Source organism: Ascaphus truei, chromosome 14 (assembly GCF_040206685.1).
Source record: "Ascaphus truei isolate aAscTru1 chromosome 14, aAscTru1.hap1, whole genome shotgun sequence".
Classification (NCBI taxonomy): Eukaryota; Metazoa; Chordata; class Amphibia; order Anura; family Ascaphidae; genus Ascaphus; species Ascaphus truei.
The window spans coordinates 50,577,071-50,598,745 of NC_134496.1; the positions used below are offsets into that span (position 1 = coordinate 50,577,071).

The 21,675-nt window shown below is 51.2% G+C and overlaps 1 protein-coding gene across 6 annotated transcripts in view; it reads left to right on the forward strand.

Moving 5' to 3' along the window:
• Positions 1-8,543: 8,543 nt before the first annotated feature.
• The window catches only part of ARMC9 (armadillo repeat containing 9), an 88,370-nt gene continuing 75,238 nt past the window's right edge, over positions 8,544-21,675 (forward strand). For 3 of the 6 annotated variants that reach the window (XM_075570951.1, XM_075570954.1, XM_075570955.1), the window contains exons 1-8: positions 8,546-8,768; positions 9,436-9,517; positions 10,506-10,631; positions 12,271-12,441; positions 13,398-13,553; positions 16,874-16,966; positions 19,755-19,779; positions 21,559-21,675. The exon at positions 21,559-21,675 is cut by the window's right edge and continues 41 nt beyond it. In XM_075570951.1, coding sequence (XP_075427066.1) covers positions 9,467-9,517; positions 10,506-10,631; positions 12,271-12,441; positions 13,398-13,553; positions 16,874-16,966; positions 19,755-19,779; positions 21,559-21,675 — 739 coding nt within the window. In that variant the 5' untranslated portion in view covers positions 8,546-8,768; positions 9,436-9,466. Of the gene's footprint in view, positions 8,787-9,435; positions 9,518-10,505; positions 10,632-12,270; positions 12,442-13,397; positions 13,554-16,873; positions 16,967-19,754; positions 19,780-21,558 lie in introns of all 6 variants that reach the window. The other 3 variants (XM_075570953.1, XM_075570952.1, XM_075570956.1) reach the window with 3 other exon arrangements.

The window sequence follows — 21,675 nt, forward strand, 5'->3', positions numbered from 1 at the left end:
AGGGTGCGTGGCACTGGATTCCAGGCTTTGGGGACAGTAGTGTGCGTGACACTGGATTCCAGGCTTTGGGGACAGTAGGGAGCGTGGCACTGGATTCCAGGCTTTGGGGACAGTAGGGTGCGTGGCACTGGATTCCAGACTTTGGGGACAGTAGGGTGCGTAACACTGGATTCCAGGCTCTGGGGACAGTAGGGTGCGTGACACTAGATTCCAGGCTTTGGGGACAGTAGGGAGCGTGGCACTGGATTCCAGGCTTTGGGGACAGTAGGATGCGTGGCACTGGATTCCAGGCTTTGGGGACAGTAGGGTGCGTAACACTGGATTCCAGGCTCTGGGGACAGTAGGGTGCGTGACACTAGATTCCAGGCTTTGGGGACAGTAGTGTGTGTGACACTGGATTCCAGGCTTTGGGGACAGTAGGGTGCGTGGCACTGGATTCCAGGCTTTGGGGACAGTAGTGTGCGTGACACTGGATTCCAGGCTTTGGGGACAGTAGGGTGCGTGGCACTGGATTCCAGACTTTGGGGACAGTAGTGTGCGTGACACTGGATTCCAGGCTTTGGGGACAGTAGGGAGCGTGGCACTGGATTCCAGGCTTTGGGGACAGTAGTGTGCGTGACACTGGATTCCAGGTTTTGGGGACAGTGTAGTGTGCGTGACTCTGTGGGTGCCTGGTGCTGGGGACAGTCTGTCCCTGTCACTCAGCTCCTGAGCCACCCTCTCACTGTATCGCAGGTTAATTACTCCTGTGCCCCCCTCACCCGTTGCTGAACTTATTATCTCGGGCGTTTTCCTAGACATCAGACGCTGCCGTCTCCTCCTCTGTGAATCCTTTCTCTCCCGCAGCACAGGAAGCAGACTGTAACTGCCGTCAGCGCCGGGCTCACCTCGCACTTTATCCCCACAGAACGCACAAATCATTTCATAGCATGCAATCTAACGGCCAATAAGAACCCTGCGGCCCCCGTGTCTGCCCGTTTTCCTACCTGCTGGAAAACCTCAGACCCCATTAGAGCTTTGGGGCACTTTTCCCTACTTAAGATGTAGCCTTATGTCTCTTCCAAGCATGTCTGGGTTACTGTATTAGCCCTTACCGCCTCTGTTGGGAGGCTAATCCATGCATCCACCACCCCTTCCCTCGCCATGGAGTTAGCACCTTTATTAATCCTTCATGTGAGATGCCAGTTTTGTTTCCCACAAAATTAAACTTCATGTCAACAAACTGCTTCCTTCACCTTCGTGCGCTCACTCCCGGTCACAGGACCTGCTCTCCTCTGACAGGAAGTGACATCACACAGGAAGAGGCTCCGTGGCGACCGGCGCGGACTTTGAAAACAATGACAGGCTTTTGACGCACGGGAGTCGGGTTCAAATCCTTGTCAGCTCCTTGTGACGTTGGGCAAGTCTCGGGCACTAACATGAGGTTGTAAACTCTACGCTGAGCCTGCCGAATGATACACACATATACCAGAAAGGAATCTTATTCAAATGGAGTCGCTATTGGGAAGTGAAAGCTGCTCCTACATTTCAACTTTCCATTCAGACACTTTCAAAATACTTCCAGGTGTAACATGAGATGGGCCCACACCTGCCTTGTGTGTGTTTGCCTCGTGTTACTCCAGCACATGGAATCTGTCAGCCTCATGTTACCACATCACATGGAGTTGGCATGTCAGCCTCATGTTACCACATCACATGGAGTTAGCATGTCAGCTTCATGTTACCACATTGCATGGAGTTGGCATGTCAGCCTCATGTTACCACGTCACATGGAGTTGGCACGTCGGCTTCATGTTATCACGTCACATGGAGTTGGCATGTCAGTCTCATGTTACCACATCACACGGAGTTGGCATGTCAGCCTCATGTTACCACATCACATGGAGTTGGCGTGTCAGCCTCATGTTACCACATCACATGGAGTTGGCATGTCAGCAGGGCCAGCCATCGGGTGAGGTGAGGAAGGTGGGAATGCGGTCTGCCCATGAAGATGAGTAAGAAGGCCCTCCCTCTGCAATCTCAATGGCTTATGGACTAGACAACCTAATAATGATTTGTTAGTCCAGGGCTAAGCAACTTTCAGTCCTCAAGGGCCACCACTAGGTCAGGTTTTCAGCATATCCATGCTTCAGCACAGCTAGCTCAATCAGTGGCTCAATCAAAGACTGAGCCACCTGTAATGAAGCAGTTGAAGACCGACACGGATTGAGCCACTTGTGCTGAAACAGTCGTTGTGACGGGAGACACACTTAATAACACATTTATATTTCGTGGATCCTGATTGAGCAGAACAGGTTGAGCAAAATAAACTGAGATTTATTCCCTTGATAGGCAAACACACGACAACTGCAGAATAAACTTAATAATTGCACTTACGGGTAGAGGAACAGAGGATAATGTCCAGAAAGGTGCAAAGCACCAGAAGATTGTCTTTTAAAATGTAGTCCTTTTGCAAATTGCCAAATAAATAGCCAGTCCAATCCTTCTGTGAATGTGCAAAGTCTTTTCTGGTTCTTTGGGGTTTGTTCTGGATCCCCAGGGCTAACGAAATCCTGAAGCAGGGCAAGTTTCCTTGTTGCGATGTTTTTAACCCCTTGCGTTCGGGAATCGTAGCCGCAGTACTTGGGTCTTATCCGCTTGAAGAAATCAGCTAACAGCAACAGCAACAACACAGGAATGAGGGGTACAGGCCTATTTAAGGACAAGGGCCTGTGAAGTGTTACATTAGCCTCATCCCATTGGCAAGGAATTATCTTCCTCCTATCAGAACCTGCAATGTCACATGGGCAAATCCTACAGCCAGCCCAGGTAACTCTGAGCATGCTCAGTAAGCAGCTTGGTAGCACTGCTAAGTAAAAAGGGGCCACTCATTTGTGGGGACGCAATGTCTGGAGTTTGGTCCCAAGGTGTGAAATATCTAGGATGAGTAACAGGATCTGCTACTCAGAAACATCCTGATTAAGTGACACTTTAAGAATCTGGGGTCTTTCATCCCCTAGACGCATCGGCATCTCCCAACCGGGGGCTCATATATGCATAACATTTGTTCCTTAATGCATTACAAAGGCAGGCAGAAAAAAATAGCATCCTGCCGGTACATTTTAAAACTGCAACAGAAAGGCACTTTATCAAAAATATATGTTTCCCTTATGACAAAGTTATATATTTAATATATGTGTTCTTGGGGTGTTACACTGAGGCTGCACACCAACAATCAGGGTGCTGGCTCACTCCGTTCCTAAATTAGCAGTCTTAATGGAACGGCTCCTGTTATTCAGCACTGCAGGTAGTGACTAGCCTGCAAAAAGTGGACAACAATGCATATAGGGGAAAGTGGTACAGGGGAACAGCATATAAAGTTAACCCATTCATCCCCAATACGAAATAGGGTTAACCAGCCGAGCCCACTCCCTTTATTAATGCGCTGATTACCCCCTTTTTCGCCACAGTCATAGATTGAGCCACCTGTGCTGAAGCATGGATAGCGTGAAAACTTGACCTGTTGGTGGACCTTGAGGATTGGAGCTGGCCGCCCGTTTTAATCCATTAAAATGTATCCCTTTCTAGTGATGACAGAGAGAGAATGTGCATGTCTGACAATAAGCTAAAGCACATGCAGTGCCTAAACCACAGATAGCAGGGGTCTGTGGGGTCACCTTATTAACCACATGACGTGACTTTCTATTGTAAGTGTCGTCCATTTACATCATTTCAATGAGTTGCCTGTGTAGTTTGAACTGTGGGATTTCTACATTGGGATCTGTTCCACTCAGAGAGATCAGCGAGTCCGGGAATCCTCTGCTGCTTATTCGGGGTCTCAATGAGACGGCAGCTTTTGGGAATCGCTGCACAGCTGTGTGCCTAATCCCAGCTGGCATCAGCCGCATCTAATCGTCCTAAAAGCGAAATGAGGAAGCAGCAAAGAGTAGGGACGGAATAGGATCCCAGGAGCCCCGCGCGCTTCCAATCCCGCAGAGCGTCTCATTAACAGGATTTTACATGAGCAAATTAGGGGGTCTACAAACCAAATCCCAGAGGCACAATGTGTCCAACAATGTATTAACCACTTCACTTCCAGGGGGGCCCTGCAGCGCACGGAAACGTGGGTGCGTTGTCCCAGCTGCACCCTTCTTGGTGAATATCCCTTGTGTCTGAAAAAGAGACTTGTGAGGTTTGAGACCCCGTGTCCACACAACAGCTAGAAAATAAGTGTCGTGTCGCTCCAATGAAGCCATCAGTGTAACAATGTGAAAGTGGCGAAGCAGAAGTGGGGCTGGGATGGTCCCGCGGCTGGACAGGCCAGGGAAGTATTGCTCTGCGTGTGATACGTGTAACGCTCTGCGATGTGCTGCAGGTTCTCGCGCACGATGGTGGCTGGCAGGGATCTGGCAGGAGATAATGCAGCAACATACTGTGGTGTCACTGTGAAAGCACTCGGCTGAACGACACTTTATTTGGAGAACGGCGGCATGTTTGTGTACATTGCGACGTCCGCTTGTGTTGAAGGACCAAGGGAAATGAAAGCGGTTCGCAAACTTAATTCTATTTCTGCATTTCCAGTCATGCCCAGAGTTCTACCCGTGCGGATATAGCGTGGGGGGAACTCCGGTCCTCAAGGGCCACCAACAGGTCAGGTTTTCAGGATATCCCTGATTCAGCACAGGTGGCTCAGTAAGTGGCTCAGCTTGTGCTGAAGCAGGGATATCCTGAAAACCTGACCTGTTGGTGGCCCTTGAGGACCGGAGCTGAGGTGCAAGAACAACGATATCGGTGCAGCGCCTCCACCTGAGGGGGATCCCGACGTAGTGGGAGGAGCCCCTCACAGGACCCAAACAATGAACACACACAATGTAAAATAGAAAGGCCTTTACAGTAATATATATCTTATCACTCTATAATGGCTGTAACTACATAGGACTATAGGTACAACTACCCACACGGCTGTATCCCACCACCGTGTAGCCACACCGTGTGCCAAGAGTCCCACTCCCAACCCCCCAATGTGTGAGATCGCGCGGCCCACTATGGAAAGTGTAGTGGTTGTTGGCGCACTTGTTGAAAAGGTTCCTGCCGGGTGTTCCAGCACCTGGGCGCGCCGACAGGAAACCAGATAGGGATGCGCCAATCCAGCGATGTCCTCCACGGTGCGTCCGCCTCCGCGTGGGGTAGTATCCCGCGGGAGTGTCCCACCGTGATGATTATCTCTGCGTATTCCAGTGTGAACTGAGCCCAGAGCACGATTTGCAGGGATAGCATGCTTAGCCGCTGTGTCCCTGACTACTCCAATGACTAGCGGGGCAGGATCCCTACCTTAGGGCCTGTGCCTATAGCAGCCACAAACTACACGGGTGAGTCGGGGCCTAGGTGAAATCTGGCCTAGTTTAGAGGGTCACAGACCCCTGCACACATACCTCCTCCCCTGTCTGTGTCCCAGCTCCGACTACCTCCTCTTCCAATGCGCCAACATGTATCTCCTGTTCCAAGAGACCTAGCTGCGCGATTGGCTCCCTGGCGTCACGTGGTATCCCTGTCCCTGAGCACTATGGGCCGCCGCGTTTGCATAGTACACGGCGAATGCGCAACCTATAATGGCCGCAGCTATACCTTCTGCGCATGTGCGACACTAGCATGGCCCTGCACTACTGAGCGCCGCATCTGCGCATGTGCGAGCAGCCAAACATGCCCGTCGCCTCCTGTAACAGCCCCCATCGTGGCGGAGGTAAGGGAGGGGAACAGAGGGCCGGGGAGCAATAGGGGACCTGGCTACAATTATTATTATTTCTATATCTACAGCATGTGACAATGTGTCATTCTACATCCTTATCTGAGCTGTGAAAATACTGAGTGTGTGCCTAACATAATGGCTGCTTCAGGCAGTGTAAGTCTGCGGACATAGTGCACACGACAAATTCATATGTCCTTCATTTTCCCCCTCCTCCCCATTCATTCCCCCCTTACCCTTCCCGATTCATTCCCCCCCTTCACCCATTCCCTCCCCCCCTTCACCCATTTTCCCCCCTTCCTTCACCCATTTCCCCCCCCCCTCCTTCACCCATTCCCCCCCTTCCTTCACCCATTTCCCCCCCCTCCTTCACCCATTCCCCCCCCCCCTCCTTCACCCATCCCCCCCCCTCCTTCACCCATTCCCCCCCCCTCCTTCACCCATTTCCCCCCCTCCACCCATTCCCCCCCTCCTTCACCCATTCCCCCCCCCATCTTTACCCATTTCCCCCCCTCCACCCATTCCCCAACCTCCTTCACCCATTTCCCCCCCCTCCTTTACCCATTTCCCCCCCTCCACCACCCATTTCCCCCCCTCCACCACCCATTTCCCCCCTCCACCACCCATTTCCCCCCTCCACCACCCATTTCCCCCTCTCCTGCACCCATTCCCCACCCTCCTTCACCCATTTCCCTCCCCCCTCCTTCACCCATTTCCCCCCCTCCTTCACCCATTTCCCCCCCCCTCCTTCACCCATTTCCCCCCCCTCCTTCACCCATTTCCCCCCCCTCCTTCACCCATTTCCCCCCCTCCTTCACCCATTTCCCCTCCCCCTCCTTCACGCATCCCCCCCCTCCTTCACCCATTTCCCCCCCTCCTTCACCCATTTCCCCCCCTCCTTCACCCATTTCCCCCCCTCCTTCACCCATTTCCCCCCCTCCTTCACCCATTTCCCCCCCCTCCTTCACCCATTTCCCCCTCCTTCACCCATTTCCCCCCCCCCTCCTTCACCCATTTCCCCCCTCCCTCCTTCACCCATTTCCCCCCTCCCTCCTTCACCCATTCCCCCCTCCCTCCTTCACCCATTCCCCCCCTCCTTTACCCATTCCCCCCCCCTCCTTTACCCATTCCCCCCCCTCCTTTACCCATTCCCCCCCCTCCTTTACCCATTCCCCCCCCTCCTTCACCCATCCCCCCCTCTCCTTCACCCCCCCCTCCTTCATCCATTCCCCCCCCTCCTTCACCCATTTCCCCCCCCTCCTTCACCCATTCCCCCCCTCCTCCTTCACCCATTCCCCCCCCTCCTTCACCCATTCCCCCCCTCCTTCACCCATTTCCCCCTCCTTCACCCATTTCCCCCCCCTCCTTCACCCATTTCCCCCCCTCCTTCACCCATTTCCCCCCCTCCTTCACCCATTTCCCCCCCTTCACCCATTTCCCCCCCCTTCACCCATTTCCCCCCCCCCTCCTTCACCAATTTCCCCCCCCTTCCTTCACCCATTTCCCCCCCTTCCTTCACCCATTTCCCCCCCCCCTCCTTCACCCATTTCCCCCCCCCCCTCCTTCACCCATTTCCCCCCCCCCTCCTTCACCCATTTGCCCCCCCCCCTCCTTCACCCATTTCCCCCCCCCCTTCACCCATTTCCCCCCCCCTCCTTCACCCATTTCCCCCCCCCTCCTTCACCCATTTCCCCCCCCCCCTCCTTCACCCATTTCCCCCCCCCCCTCCTTCACCCATTTCCCCCCCCTCCTTCACCCATTCCCCCCCCCTCCTTCACCCATTCCCCCCCCCTCCTTCACCCATTCCCCCCCCTCCATCACCCATTCCCCCCCCCTCCATCACCCATTTCCCCCCCTCCTTCACCCATTTCCCCCCCTCCTTCACCCATTTCCCCCCCTCCTTCACCCATTTCCCCCCCCTCCTTCACCCATTTCCCCCCCCTCCTTCACCCATTCCCCCCCCTCCTTCACCCATTCCCCCCCCCTCCTTCACCCATTCCCCCCCCCTCCTTCACCCATTCCCCCCCCCTCCTTCACCCATTCCCCCCCCTCCTTCACCCATTCCCCCCCCCTCCTTCACCCATTTCCCCCCCCCTCCTTCACCCATTTCCCCCCCCTCCTTCACCCATTTCCCCCCCCCTCCTTCACCCATTTCCCCCCCCCCTCCTTCACCCATTTCCCCCCCCCTCCTTCACCCATTCCCCCCCCCTTCACCCATTTCCCCCTTCATTTCCCTCCTCATTCCCCCCTTCATTTCCCTCCTCATTCCCCCCTTCATTTCCCTCCTCATTCCCCCCTTCATTTCCCTCCTCATTCCCCCCTTCATTTCCCTCCTCATTCGCCCCTTCATTTCCCTCCTCATTCCCCCCTTCATTTCCCTCCTCATTCCCCCCTTCATTTCCCTCCTCATTCCCCCCTTCATTTCCCCCCTTCATTTCCCTCCTCATTCCCCCCTTCATTTCCCTCCTCATTCCCCCCTTCATTTCCCCCTTCATTTCCCTCCTCATTCCCCCCTTCATTTCCCTCCTCATTCCCCCCTTCATTTCCCTCCTCATTCCCCCCTTCATTTCCCTCCTCATTCCCCCCTTCATTTCCCTCCTCATTCCCCCCTTCATTTCCCTCCTCATTCCCCCCTTCATTTCCCTCCTCATTCCCCCCTTCATTTCCCTCCTCATTCCCCCCTCTCATTCATACTCCCCTCTCATTCATTCCCCTCGCCCTCTTCCCTCCCGGCGCCTCTGATTGGCTGGCTGCGGACCCTGCCTGTTACACCCCGTTTGATTGGTTGCATAGGCACAGCATCCGGAAGCGGGCCGTTGCCTTGGTTACCGGAGCGCCCCGTGTAACTGTCTGTTGGGCCTGTGTGAGGATCCGAGGCCTGAGCACCGGGGGAGACCTGAGCGCCGGGGGAGGACAGAGGCCTGAGCACCGGAGACCGGGGAGGACAGAGGCCTGAGCACCGGGGGAGGACTGAAGACCGGGGGAGGCCCGAGCACCGGGGGAGGACGGAGGCCTGAGCACCGGAGACCGGGGGAGGGCGGAGGCGGTGAGAGCCCCAGGCGGTGTGAGTGATATGAGAGTGTGTTGGGGTGCTGAGGTATATACTATGCCCCCATAGTCGATAATTGGCATTAGCATCTGCTGTGCGATACGCTTTCTGACCAGCAGACTTAGGGCTGTGCTATACTGCGTGCGCTTGCTGTGCCGTGCTATACTGCGTGCGCTTGCTGCGCCGTGCTATACTGCGTGCGCTTGCTGCGCCGTGCGCGAGCGGCAGTTATAGATGGCTAAGATTAGTCAGCCTTTCTATAATGGTGCCGCGCAGCGCAGTGTGCATGGAACCGGCCGACAGGGGGGAAGATGAGTAAAATAAAGAATATATGTCTATGTATGTACAATATTAATAATTTATTAACATATTTATAACACATATATACACACACACTACCTTTCCAGCCTGTCGCACGGACTCTATACACACAAAGTGTGCGTCACGTGCACACGCGTTCTCACAGGCATGCGGGCGCACACACTATAGAACCGCCCTTAGGGAAGATTTGTTCCTGTAAAGTACACCTAGTTGGCATAGGTTTTGGATGTCAGGGTATCAATGTGCAGCCCGAATGTTAAATGAGTCAAACCATATGGCCAGGTATTTAAAACTAGTGACATGAGTTGGGGTTGGGGATGCCCTGATGCCTGTTTTTCTTTAGGCTTTCTTGCTATGTGAAGACGTGTGTGAAAATGGGAGACATTTTGGCGTATGAAGCAGATTTGCTTGGATTAGTGAAAGAGGTAAGTGTTGTGATTTTTTTAACATTTCAGACCGCATGGGGAGGAGCTGTTCCCTCACGCACACAGAGAAAAAACATAGTGTTTATATCACTTCTGCCTCCATATTCCCTGTCTCTCACTGGCAAATTCTAATGTTACCATGCCACCCTCTATCCCACAGTAGTAGCAGGGGGCTGGCCAACACCAGTCCTCAAGGGCCACCAACAGGTCCAGTTTTAAGGATATCGCTGCTTCAGCACAGGTGGCTCAATCGGTGGCTGTCAGACTGAGCCACCTGGACTGAGGGGAGGAGAGGACATATGCTTCCTGTCACGGGAGACCAGGGCAACACGCCAGGGATCAACTCCAACTACAGGGTTAATACAAATGAATTTATTGGAAAATTATATCCACAACTGTTCAGTACATAAAACACACATCCAACTGCCGTAACTGGGGAACACTCTACAGGCCTAAGTGCGGGGACCTCCGTTAGGAAGTTTTCCCCGTTGTGCTCCGACGCAGGGTCCAGCAGGCACTGCTTCAGAGATCCCTTAACAGGAATTCTGGGACATGTGACTGGAACTGGGACTAAATGGGGCCTCCCTCCCCACCTTATATACCCAATGGCACATCCTGGATACACATAGGGAGGGTCAATGGCAAGTGCCTCCAATGTTACTTGGCCCCTGATTGGAGGATTAACTGCAACATGAAAAGAGTTGCATGGAACTAGCAACATTGCCTCCTGAACACAGAGTTAACCCCTGGAGTGGTGGAACCAGGCTACACAACACAGATATATTACTGACAGGTAGGGGGTAATGGCGGGCTTAACCTTTAATAAAAGCAGCCAAATCTATCCCTGTCAGACTTCCCACTACTGACCGGCGGCACAAGGGGCTTGCTCAGGGTCACATGGGGTTCCCACCGCAGTATCCCGCATCACTTTGATGCTCCTGCTCTTATCGGGTGACAGTCTCACAGTATGGGGGGCTTTTCTTTTCAGTTTCTGAACTTTGGCGAGTTCCAGGAGACGCTGCAAAGCTTCTCTAAAGAATGCAAAATAAAGGGGAGGCCGCTTCCAAGAACATCCGGATCTGCCCTGAGGGACTCCAGCACTTTGCTTATCCAGGTATACCCACAGCGGGGGGGCTGGGGAGAGGGCTTCACTGGGGGAGCAGGACTCTGAGGAGATATCCCGGGCCTCCCACGTACACTGGGACTTGGATTTGCCCCGTTCAGTGACGGTCTGGAGGCTGTGTAATGCGTTAGCGGCCTCACTCACACTGAAGTGTCTTTAATAAGGAATCGGTTTTAATGCTGCACAGAAAATACTCCGCAACTTGGCACATGCTCTGCTGTGTGTAACGTTGCATCAAACTTTCAGCATAGGTTTAAAACCTCTTTAGGGCTAGGCCTGGAAACCGAAATCTGAATATACACGAGGTGAGTTAGGGGTTCATTCCTACTTGGGGAGATTTGCAAACTTTTAGTGGTCATTTTTTTTTATTAAACACTTTTTTTGGTAGGTGGGTAGCAATTTTATTTTTAAATGGGGCCCCCAAAAATAATTTAGAATTATCGGGGAGGGCGGTAGAAGTATTGAGGATTTTGCAGGAAAATATAGCGTGAAAACATAGAGGAAATCTGAAACAGATGTATTAGAGCAGGGGTGAGCAACTCCAGTCCTCAAGGGCCACAAACGGGTAAGGTTTTCAGGATATCTCTGCTTCAGCACAGGTGGCTCAGTCGAAGACAGACTGAGCCACCTGTGCTGAAGCAGGCTCTTTGACTGAGCCACTGATTCAGCCACTTACTGAAGCAGGGATATCCTTAAAATCTGACCTGTTGGTGGCCCTTAAGAGCTGAGTTTGACCACTCCTGTATTAGAGTAAGTGGAACTAAAACTTTAACCCAGTTTGCAGGCAGCTCACAGGAATATTCCTCCGGCCTTTCCGGCACTGAAAGGGTTAGTGTTGCTATGTGTAGCGGTTCTGGATCAGATAGAGGTGCAATGCATGGAATGCTAACACAGAGGGAGGCCTTTCTGTTCGCCAGCCGCTAACGCCCCGGCTGGGTTACAGATTTGAACTTCACCTTGCGCCATCACCTCCTCCAGACAGGGCGGTGAATGCCCGGAAACGTCTTGTCTGTGAGGATATATTGCTTAATTCTTCTCCATTAGGGACCAAAGAGAGTAAATTAGGATAAGGTCATCTTTATCTCCAGCAAGGTCATCATCCCAGAGGGGCTTCCATGTGTCTTCAGTGGGAAATAATGGGAACACACCCCTTCTAATTGTAAAGACGGTAATGAGGGGCCGTTCCATGGAAATACTCTGCATGACGGGCAAAAATACAAAAGCCAAAAGATTTGCCCCTCCCCAAGAACGAAAGAACCATGATACTTATAAGAGCGCAAAAGAGTAGGACACAACGATGACATTTTGGGGCTCAATTGCCTTTTGGGTAAAGCCCTTGGTTAATAAATGACTAATATATTATGCAGACAGCTAATAACAACACACGATTACAGAGCTAATGTACATTTTCCGGGCCCTTTCAGATACTGCCCGTAATGCAGGGGTTCTCAACGCCCCCCCCCCTCCCCCCCAACAGGTCATGTCCTCTGAGCCTCCTGGGCTGAAGCTGGGATATCCTTAAAACATGACCGGTTGGGGTTGGGGGTGTGGGGGGGTCTTGAGGATTGAAATAGAGAACCCCCGCTATAATGTATAAAATAAATACGGTATTGTGTCTTGCCTTCCACAGAAGGATCTCGCATCTGCCTTTGATGATGGGGACAGGAAAGTGTTCTTTGAGCTGTGGGAGGAACACGTCCCCCCGGAAACACGTAACGGTGACGCCCTGGCCCAGAAGCTGGAGTTTTACCTGCACATCCACTTTGCCATCTTTCCCTTGAAGCAGCGCGTGGGCAGGATTGTATGTCGGCTTCCTCGGCAAATAGCAGCATTTTATTTTTAGAGCGCTCCCATAATGTACGCAGCACTGGCAGATAATACTGCAGGCGTGATGAATCTCTGCACGGGGGCATAATGGGCCATGTTTAGTAAGCAGTGCTATGCTATAAAATACTCTCCTGCTTCGAGAGAAACCCTACGGCCCATTTACTTCAGTGGTGTCTGGCGCTAGACCGTATGTTATCGAATAGCAACAACGAATAAGTATGGGCCAAATGTCAAAAAGAGCTGACCTCGTCGTCATCCCATTTCAATGACCACTGTTATCACTAGAATACGCCGTCTTCCCTTTGCATTTCCTGTTGCGTCTGTTTTTCCCGGACCTCTGACTATCGGGATAGACACATTTTCACCGTTTTTATTGCCTTGTTTGTAATACATGAATGCACCCAGGAGTTGCATCACCTCCGCCTCACCCTGTTGGCATTTTATATTGCCGTTATTACCCGTGGGCAGCAGCACAATGTATTTCAGCTACAGCACTGCAAAGAACACTTTATTGGTAGTAAACTGGTGTACCCCTTTTCCTTAAGTTAAAAATGTTTTTCTAACTGTTAGTAAAGAAGGGTGGGGGGGCCGTGCTGGTGCTGTCGCTGTCTTACAGGTGGTAACAAAGGAGGGAGGGGGAGGAGCGGGTATGATACCTTTTATTGGGTCTACAAGTAGGTGATGTGCTACAAGCTTTCCAACCTCTCAGGGTGCTTCATCGGGTGTGGCAGAGTAGGTGATATGCCGTCCGGCTAAGCCATACCTGATGAAGGACCCAGAGAGGCTGGAAACCTTGTAGCACCTACATGTTGGCCCAATAAAAGGTATCATACCTACTCCCCCTCCCTCCTGTGTTACTTCTTAATTGTCCGATTTAAACAACTCCCCAAACCTTGGCTGAAATGAGCGATTTTTTTTAATGGTTTTCAGGACCGCGCAGACTGTGACGAGCGGATATCTCACCTCAAAACGTACCTGGAGACCAGCGGGGCGACCCTGAGCCAGACCACCGAGTTCCTGCCGTTCTATGCCCTGCCCTTTGTGCCTAACCCAGCCGCCCACCCCTCCTTCAAAGGTCTCTTCCAGGTAACAAACCGCCTCTGAAATACATTGCAGGCCCCCGCGAAAGCGTTAAATGGCGTTCGAGATACTCGAACATGTATGGGGGGGGGCAGTCTAGGACGTTTGGGCACGAGCGAGTGACCTCGCGCGGGGACGCCCAGCCGCCAGCTGCTTCTCCGGCAAGGTAAGTCCCGAACCTTACCCCCTACCCTGAAACCCCCTAATACCAACGCAAACCCCCAACCCTAAAACTTACCTCATCGTAAAAGCGGCCGGTGACGGAGAATCCAGCGGCGTGGGGTCCACACGCCGACGGGGATTTGGTCACGGCGGGATAGCCGCGGCCAAAAGTCCTATTCCGTGGGGGAACCTGAGGAGATCTCGGGACGGGAAAGATGAAACTATTTTCAACATCATCTCCCATGTTGCTGTGGCGTGGGAGTCCTCTGTGTTTACTGTTGGAATAAAACGTTTTCCGTCTCCAATGCTACTTACACGGGGATATTTCCCTTCTATTGCAAACCTCACAGCGATCACCCCATTCTGTGACCCCCCCCACAACCTCTCTGCAGCTAGAGGGGTCTGTGACACCCCTCGGTGTTACATACTGTAGATGTATATATGGATCGCAGTTCATCGCAGAGGTTATTAGGGGTCTGTGACACCCCTCGGGGTTACATTCTGTAGATGTATATATGGATCGCAGTTCATCGCAGAGGTTATTAGGGGTCTGTGACACCCCTCGGTGTTACATACTGTAGATGTATATATGGATTGCAGTTCATCGCAGAGGTTATTAGGGGTCTGTGACACCCCCCGGTGTTACATACTGTAGATGTATATATGGATCGCAGTTCATCGCAGAGGTTATTAGGGGTCTGTGACACCCCTCGGTGTTACATACTGTAGATGTATATATGGATTGCAGTTCATCGCAGAGGTTATTAGGGGTCTGTGACACCCCTCGGTGTTACATACTGTAGATGTATATATGGATCGCAGTTCATCGCAGAGGTTATTAGGGATCTGTGACACCCCTCGGTGTTGCATACTGTAGATGTATATATGGATCGCAGTTCATCGCAGAGGTTATTAGGGGTCTGTGACACCCCTCGGTGTTACATACTGTAGATGTATATATGGATCGCAGTTCATCGCAGAGGTTATTAGGGGTCTGTGACACCCCTCGGTGTTACATACTGTAGATGTATATATGGATCGCAGTTCATCGCAGAGGTTATTAGGGGTCTCCGCGCTAGCGGAAGCTGGGAAAGTGTCTGCTGTTTGTTTAGCATGTGCAGCCTCTTGACCCGTCAAGCTCCCACTCAGAAATCCCTCACGCCCTGGGGAGAATCTCCTCCTCCCGCTGTTTCCGATGTTTCAGCTACTGAATAATGGGGGAGGGGGTATAGGGAGGACGGAGGCTGGCAGAAACCTTTACTGCTGGTGCGCACAGCCACGTGTTTCTAAGCACCGCGCGCTCTCTGCCGCAGAAACTCATACAAAGGGGTTTATTCGGTAACGCGCGGTGTGTACTGTACGTAATCTTTTATTTATATAGCACTATCCATGTGCACGGTGCTTTACAGCAGTAAGGCTGCGCGCTTAGTGCCTTGCGACATCGCTCCGAAACAAATACACTGACTCCGTCGCAAGCGCTTATAGTAAGCGCGACGGAGCGACGTCGCAACCAAACATTTTGAAGCCGGGTCTATTTGATTTTTTTAGAGACAGTCGCCACATGTGACTGGTTTAGAGACAATCAAATTGCGCGGCCCGCCCCTTTTAGTGACGTCACTGGCCATGTCGCCAGCGACGTCGATAAAAATCAAATTACAACTTTCGCCAGTGGCGACGGGTGACGTCATCGGTCGCGTCGCCCGCCCTATAAGCGCGGCCTAATACTTGTGACATTATAGGAATAAGCTTCTCACATAAAGTAGACAATAGGAAAAGAGGGCCCTGTCCTGAAGAGCTTGCAGTCTAAGTGTTAAGTAAGGAATACTTCCAGGTGTTCTGGTGAGTACGTCTGCAAAGCGGCCGTGGTAAGTGCAGGAGATGGATACTATGGTATCAGCCACGGAGTTACCCATATGCCTCGTTAAAGAGGTGCGTTTTAAAATGGATCTTGAAAATGGAGAGGAGGGGGGGGGGGTGGCAGACAGATATCACACAGAAAGCTGATGACACTGGGCATTCTGTGCGTCAGCACCAGATCGGCACTATTGCAGCATTAGAGTATAAGCCAAGTAGTCTTGCAACACATTTGACCCAGGATAAAATGAAAGCACTCAGCCCTGAAACACATTCTCTGCTGTGTTCACCGTTGTTTAAAAAAAATTGGTAAATCTCCAAACTTCCCGTGAATAAATCGGTTTTTATAAAGTGGCCTGAAATGTGCCCTGGGAACCCCGTGGGTGTGTGCCCTGGGAACCCCGCGGGTGTGTGCCCTGGGAACCCGCGGGTGTGTGCCCTGGGAACCCCGCGGGTGTGTGCCCTGGGAACCCCGCGGGTGTGTGCCCTGGGAACCCCGCGGGTGTGTGCCCTGGGAACCCCGCGGGTGTGTGCCCTGGGAACCCCGCGGGTGTGTGCCCTGGGAACCCCGCGGGTGTGTGCCCTGGGAACCCCGCGGGTGTGTGCCCTGGGAACCCCGCGGGTGTGTGCCCTGGGAACCCCGCGGGTGTGTGCCCTGGGAACCCCGCGGGTGTGTGCCCTGGGAACCCCGCGGGTGTGTGCCCTGGGAACCCCGCGGGTGTGTGCCCTGGGAACCCCGCGGGTGTGTGCCCTGGGAACCCCGCGGGTGTGTGCCCTGGGAACCCCGCGGGTGTGTGCTGGAGACAGCGAGGAGACGTAAAGATGTTTTTATTGAACATTCTCCTCCTTTTGTGAGAGATTTACTATAAACACGCGTGTTTCAGCGCATTCTTTAGCTCGCATTCCTGTTGCGGCTTAACCCCTCACCGACCGGATGTCTGAGAAGGCGTTGGGTAGTGTGCGCCTGAGGATTCCTGCTTTGCTAATGTCTGTGACGGGCGGGCATGCTATTGGTGATGGGAAACCCCCTTATGACCTGCAGGTTTCCAGCTCAGACACTCGGGGCCTCCTCCCTGGTGTCTGTGATGTCACTTGAACTCCTTTGGGGGTGGAAGGGGGCAGATGAGTGAGTTGGTAATGTCTCCGGGCAGGAATTCAATACGCAATCTGTTCTATACGCGTCTCCGTTTGAGATTGTACATGTGGCCGGTGCCTATTGCATCAGTATAGGCAGCGTGGTGCAGCAGGGAGCACTCTGTGGCTGCCGTCTGGCCATTGTTAATGTGTATCCATTTCTGCTTCTTTACCAGGAGTCCTGGGCGCCGGAGCTTAAGATGAGGCTGGAGAAGTTCCTGTCTGTGACCCTGAAAGCCGGCAGATCCCCCCGGCTCCTCGCCTTATACGTATCCTTTTAAAAGCCCAGAGGGCTTGTTAGACAGATGGTGACACCTTTACAGAGCCATGTACGACTGCCGCCATTATAAGTACACCCTCTGCATGCTGCTCCTGGGATCTTTCTTTACTGACTCGGCTTTGTGAGCTACCGAAATATGCATTCTAGGGCAAGGGCGGCCAACCCCGGTGCTCGGGGCCTGCTTTATCACAGGCGGCTCACGCAGGGATAGCCTTAAAACCTGACCTGTTGGTGGCCCTTGAGGACTGGAGTTGGCCGTCCCTGTTCTAGAGCATCGGTTCCCAAATGGAATTAGTGCCGTTCCATCATATTGAAAGAACTTCCCATAGCGCCAATTATTGTGCATTGTGTTACACGTGCGCGCGCGCCTCTTACAGGTGTCTCGCGCGCGCGCCTCTTACAGGTGTCTCGCGCGCGCGCCTCTTACAGGTGTCTCGCGCGCGCGCCTCTTACAGGTGTTACATTAGGGCTATCTAATTCAAAAATACATGTTTGTTCTTTATATATGCAACAGGAAAATGTGATACGATGTCCAGCTTTACATGAAAATATGATTCAAAATGTGGACGAGTATATGAAAGTAAACAAAGGTAGAAAGGTACTTCCCCAAGGAGCTTACAATCTAAATATGCTCTCATTCTCTGTGCCTCTCCCACAGCTAATTCTAGAAATGAGTAAATCACTAACGTTGCTCATTCCACACACTTGTAATCGCTGAATATATCAATACCAAGGAATATACCCTCTTCCTTCCTTATAAAGAGAAATAAATGTGGGGGTACTCGGCACTGTTCAATCCTTGTGGCAGAAAGATCTGTAGCACGTTGTCTCTTGCATTTTTGTGGGGTGACGTAGCAAGTCAGATTATTGGAGATAAGGAAAAAGCAGAGGTATTAAACAAATTCTTTGCCTCTGTTTACCAGGGAAGAATCAAGTTCAATAGTAGCGCCACAGGAGGAAGCCACAACCTCCATATTAATGACCAATTGGTTAACTGAGGAAGAAGTTCATAAGCGACTTGAAAAAATTAAAGTAAATAAGGCACCTGGCCCCGATGGCATACATCCAAGAGTTCTCAAGGAGTTAAGCTCAGTAATAGCAAAACCATTATATTTAATATTCAAGGACTCCATTTCCACAGGCTCAGTACCACAAGATTGGCGTAAAGCAGATGTGGTGCCTAGATTTAAAAAGGGAGCTAGATCACACCCGGGGAATTACAAACCTGTAAGCCTAACTTCAATAGTAGGGAAACTACTTGAAGGTTTAATACGGGATAATATTCAGGAATACCTAATGGAAAACAAATTATTAGTAATAGTCAGCATGGATTTATGAAGGATAGATCTTGCCAAACTAACCTTATTTGTTTCTTTGAGGAGGTAAGTAGGAATTTAGACCAGGGTAATGCAGTTGATGTGGTCTACTTAGATTTTGCAAAGGCTTTTGATACGGTTTCACACAAGAGGTTGGTGTACAAAATAAAGAAAATTGGACTCAGTAATAATATATGCACCTGGATTGAAAACAGGTTAAAGGACAGACAACAGAGGGTTGTCATAAATGGAACTTTTTCAGGTTGGGCTAAAGTCGTGAATGGAGTACCTCAGGGATCGGTACTGGGACCCCTGCTTTTTAACTTGTTTATTAATGACCTTGAGGTTGGGATCGAGAGCAAAGTCTCCATCTTTGCTGATGATACTAAATTGTGTAAGGTAATAGAATCAGAGCAGGATGAAATTTCTCTTCAGAAGGACTTGGAGAGACTGGAAACATGGGCAGGTAAATGGCAAATGAAGTTTAATACAGATAAATGTAAGGTTATGCATTTGGGATGCAAGAATAAAAAGGCGACTTACAAATTAAATGGAGATATATTGGGGGAATCCTTGATGGAGAAGGATTTAGGAGTGCTTGTAGACAGCAGGCTTAGCAATAGTGCCCAGTGTCATGCAGTAGCTGCAAAGGCAAACAAGATCTTATCTTGCATCAAACGGGCAATGGATGGAAGGGAAGTAAACATAATTATGCCCCTTTACAAAGCATTAGTAAGACCACACCTTGAATATGGAGTACAATTTTGGGCACCAATCCTAAGAAAAGAGGGGATATGATAACTATATACAAATATATTCAGGGACAATACAAGGAGCTTTCAAAAGAACTATTCATCCCACGGGCAGTACAAAGGACTCGGGGGCCATCCCTTAAGGTTGGAGGAAAGGAAATTTCACCAGCAACAAAGGAAAGGGTTCTTTACAGTAAGGGCAGTTCAAACATGGAATTCATTACCCATGGAGACTGTGATGGCAGATACAATAGATTTGTTCAAAAAAAGGTTGGACATCTTTTTAGATGGGAAAGGTATACAGTGATATACCAAATAAGTATACATGGGAAGGATGTTGATCCAGGAATTAATCCGATTGCCAATTCTTGGAGTCAGGAAGGAATTAATTTTTCCCCTTAATGGGTTTTTTTGTTTGCCTTCCTCTGGATCAATAAGTAAGTATAGATATAGGATAAACTATCTGTTGTCTAAATTTAGCATAGGTTGAACTTGATGGACGTACCTCTTTTTTCAACCTCATTTACTATGTAACTATGTAAGTACATCAGGGCAGCCAGGGTGCCAGATCACACGACGTAGTAGCTACGTCCCAGGGCACTCAAAGGGTTAATGTTAGTGTTGATGTTGTCCCTCTGGGTCCCATGGTCGTTATATCTGCGAGATCTCCAGTCGTTTCAATGCACTTTTCCTTGACCTCACTATACAGAGAGACAGCACCCAAAACAGCCGAGGTAACACTGCTTCACTTTGAACCCTTTGCCCCTATTACAAGATTTGCACGTTCCTGGGCATTATCACGCGGTGGAACAGGCGGGTGGGCTGCGTTGCGCTCGTGCATGGTGATGTCACACACTCTGCTTGGCTGTGCTTTTCCTGGCCAGCTAGTTGTTGGGGGGGGGGGGGGGGGGCGTGTCACGGGCGCGAACAAGATGTCACGGAGCTGGTTTGCCCTTATGAGGGCGAACCGCTCACGTGAATCACCAGCGAGCAGCACAATCAAATTGTGTTTGCTTCGGCAAGCGGCTACGTGCCGCGCATGCGCAGGCGCTCTCTCACGCTGGCCACACACATTGCAACAATGTGTTTCATCGCGGCCAGCTCAGCGTCGCCTTGGACAAAGCCTTAGCAATGAAGGAGTTAACCTGTGCGTTAGTGAGGCGGATGCGGGGAAGAGTGGGGTACGGGGGGGGGGAGTGAGTACAGAGAGGGAATTATCTGACCTTTTCCCAGCTGCCTCTCCCCCTCCATCCACACCAGTTGCACCCGAGTTTTCACACTGGCCCTTTAAATCAGGGGCGGCCAACTCTAGTCCTCAATGCCACCAACAGGCCAGATATTAGGGATATCCCTGCTTCAGCACAGGTGGCTGAGTCTTCCACTGAGAAGGGATATCCTTAAAACCTGGCCTGTTGGAGTTGGCCGCACTGCTTTAATAATTAAATCTCCTCCATGCTGTGGTATCACTTTACTGAGAGTCCTGTGCGATAAAGGATGCTTGTGATTATTTATAACATGTGTTACCAGGAAGTAATACAGTGAGAGTTACCGCTTGTCTTCAGGTGTGTCCTGAGCACAGAGTTAAGATGACAGATACATGGTTACATTAGGTGAACCAGGTTATACATTATATAAATACATTGCATGCACAGTTCTACTGTTGCTTTCAACCTTAAAGAGCGGTGGAACCCTTTAAAATGTTATTGTGTCTTAACCCTTTCACAGCAATATGTTAAACTCCTGGCAGTGGAAGGGTTAGTTCTATGTAACTATACATGTGGTAGAGTTTACAACCGCTTCCTATGTTATATATCACTTATAATATTAAGGTATAACCTTTAATAACCTTTTTGACTAAGTAATGGTTGAACAGTAAAATATCAGCGGTTCGCACGTCTTTCCCGGCAGAAACAGCGGCCTCATAATACATTTCAGTTGGTTGAAGGTTGTCCCCTTTTTAATTAATCGGCATGAGAAGCTGGCTGCTGCGTTAACCCATTAAGAACTCAACGGCTTTGTGACCGAGACCCACATCTGTCGTCAGCCCCTTTCGGACATGGCCGAACCACCAATGTTTTTTTGATTTGCAATTGCTGCTCCGCGCATGGCACTGGCATGGAAGGGGTTAAATTAAATCTCGCTCCGGTTAGAGTGTCCTGATGTGTAAGTTAAAGCGGCGCGGGCTTGAGGCGCCGTGAAAGCGGCGCGGGCTAGAGGCGTCGCGGACTAGAGGCGCCGTGGACTAGAGGCGCCGTGAAAGTGGCCCGGGTTGGAGGCACGATGCCTGCCACCGATCGGCAGAGTCTCTGCATAAATCCAATCCCTGCTCATTGGTCTCCGGCTGGTTTATACTTGACTAGCTAACAAGGTCGTAGGGAAACCTGGGTATACACATTTTATTGGGGTCATTCAGACCTCGCCGAGCGCGGCGCCACACACCTCTCTGGCCTTGGATGCTGCTGAGCGAGTGTGTTCAGGTGGACATTAACGGAGCGTCTCGGTTTCTTCCCCAGAGTTGTTGCAGCAGCTCCAGCTGCAGCTGGTGGAGTCTGAGCGCAGGGCCGTGACCTACATGAAGCGCTACAACAAGATGCAGGCCGACTACCACAATCTGATCGGGGTCACCGCCG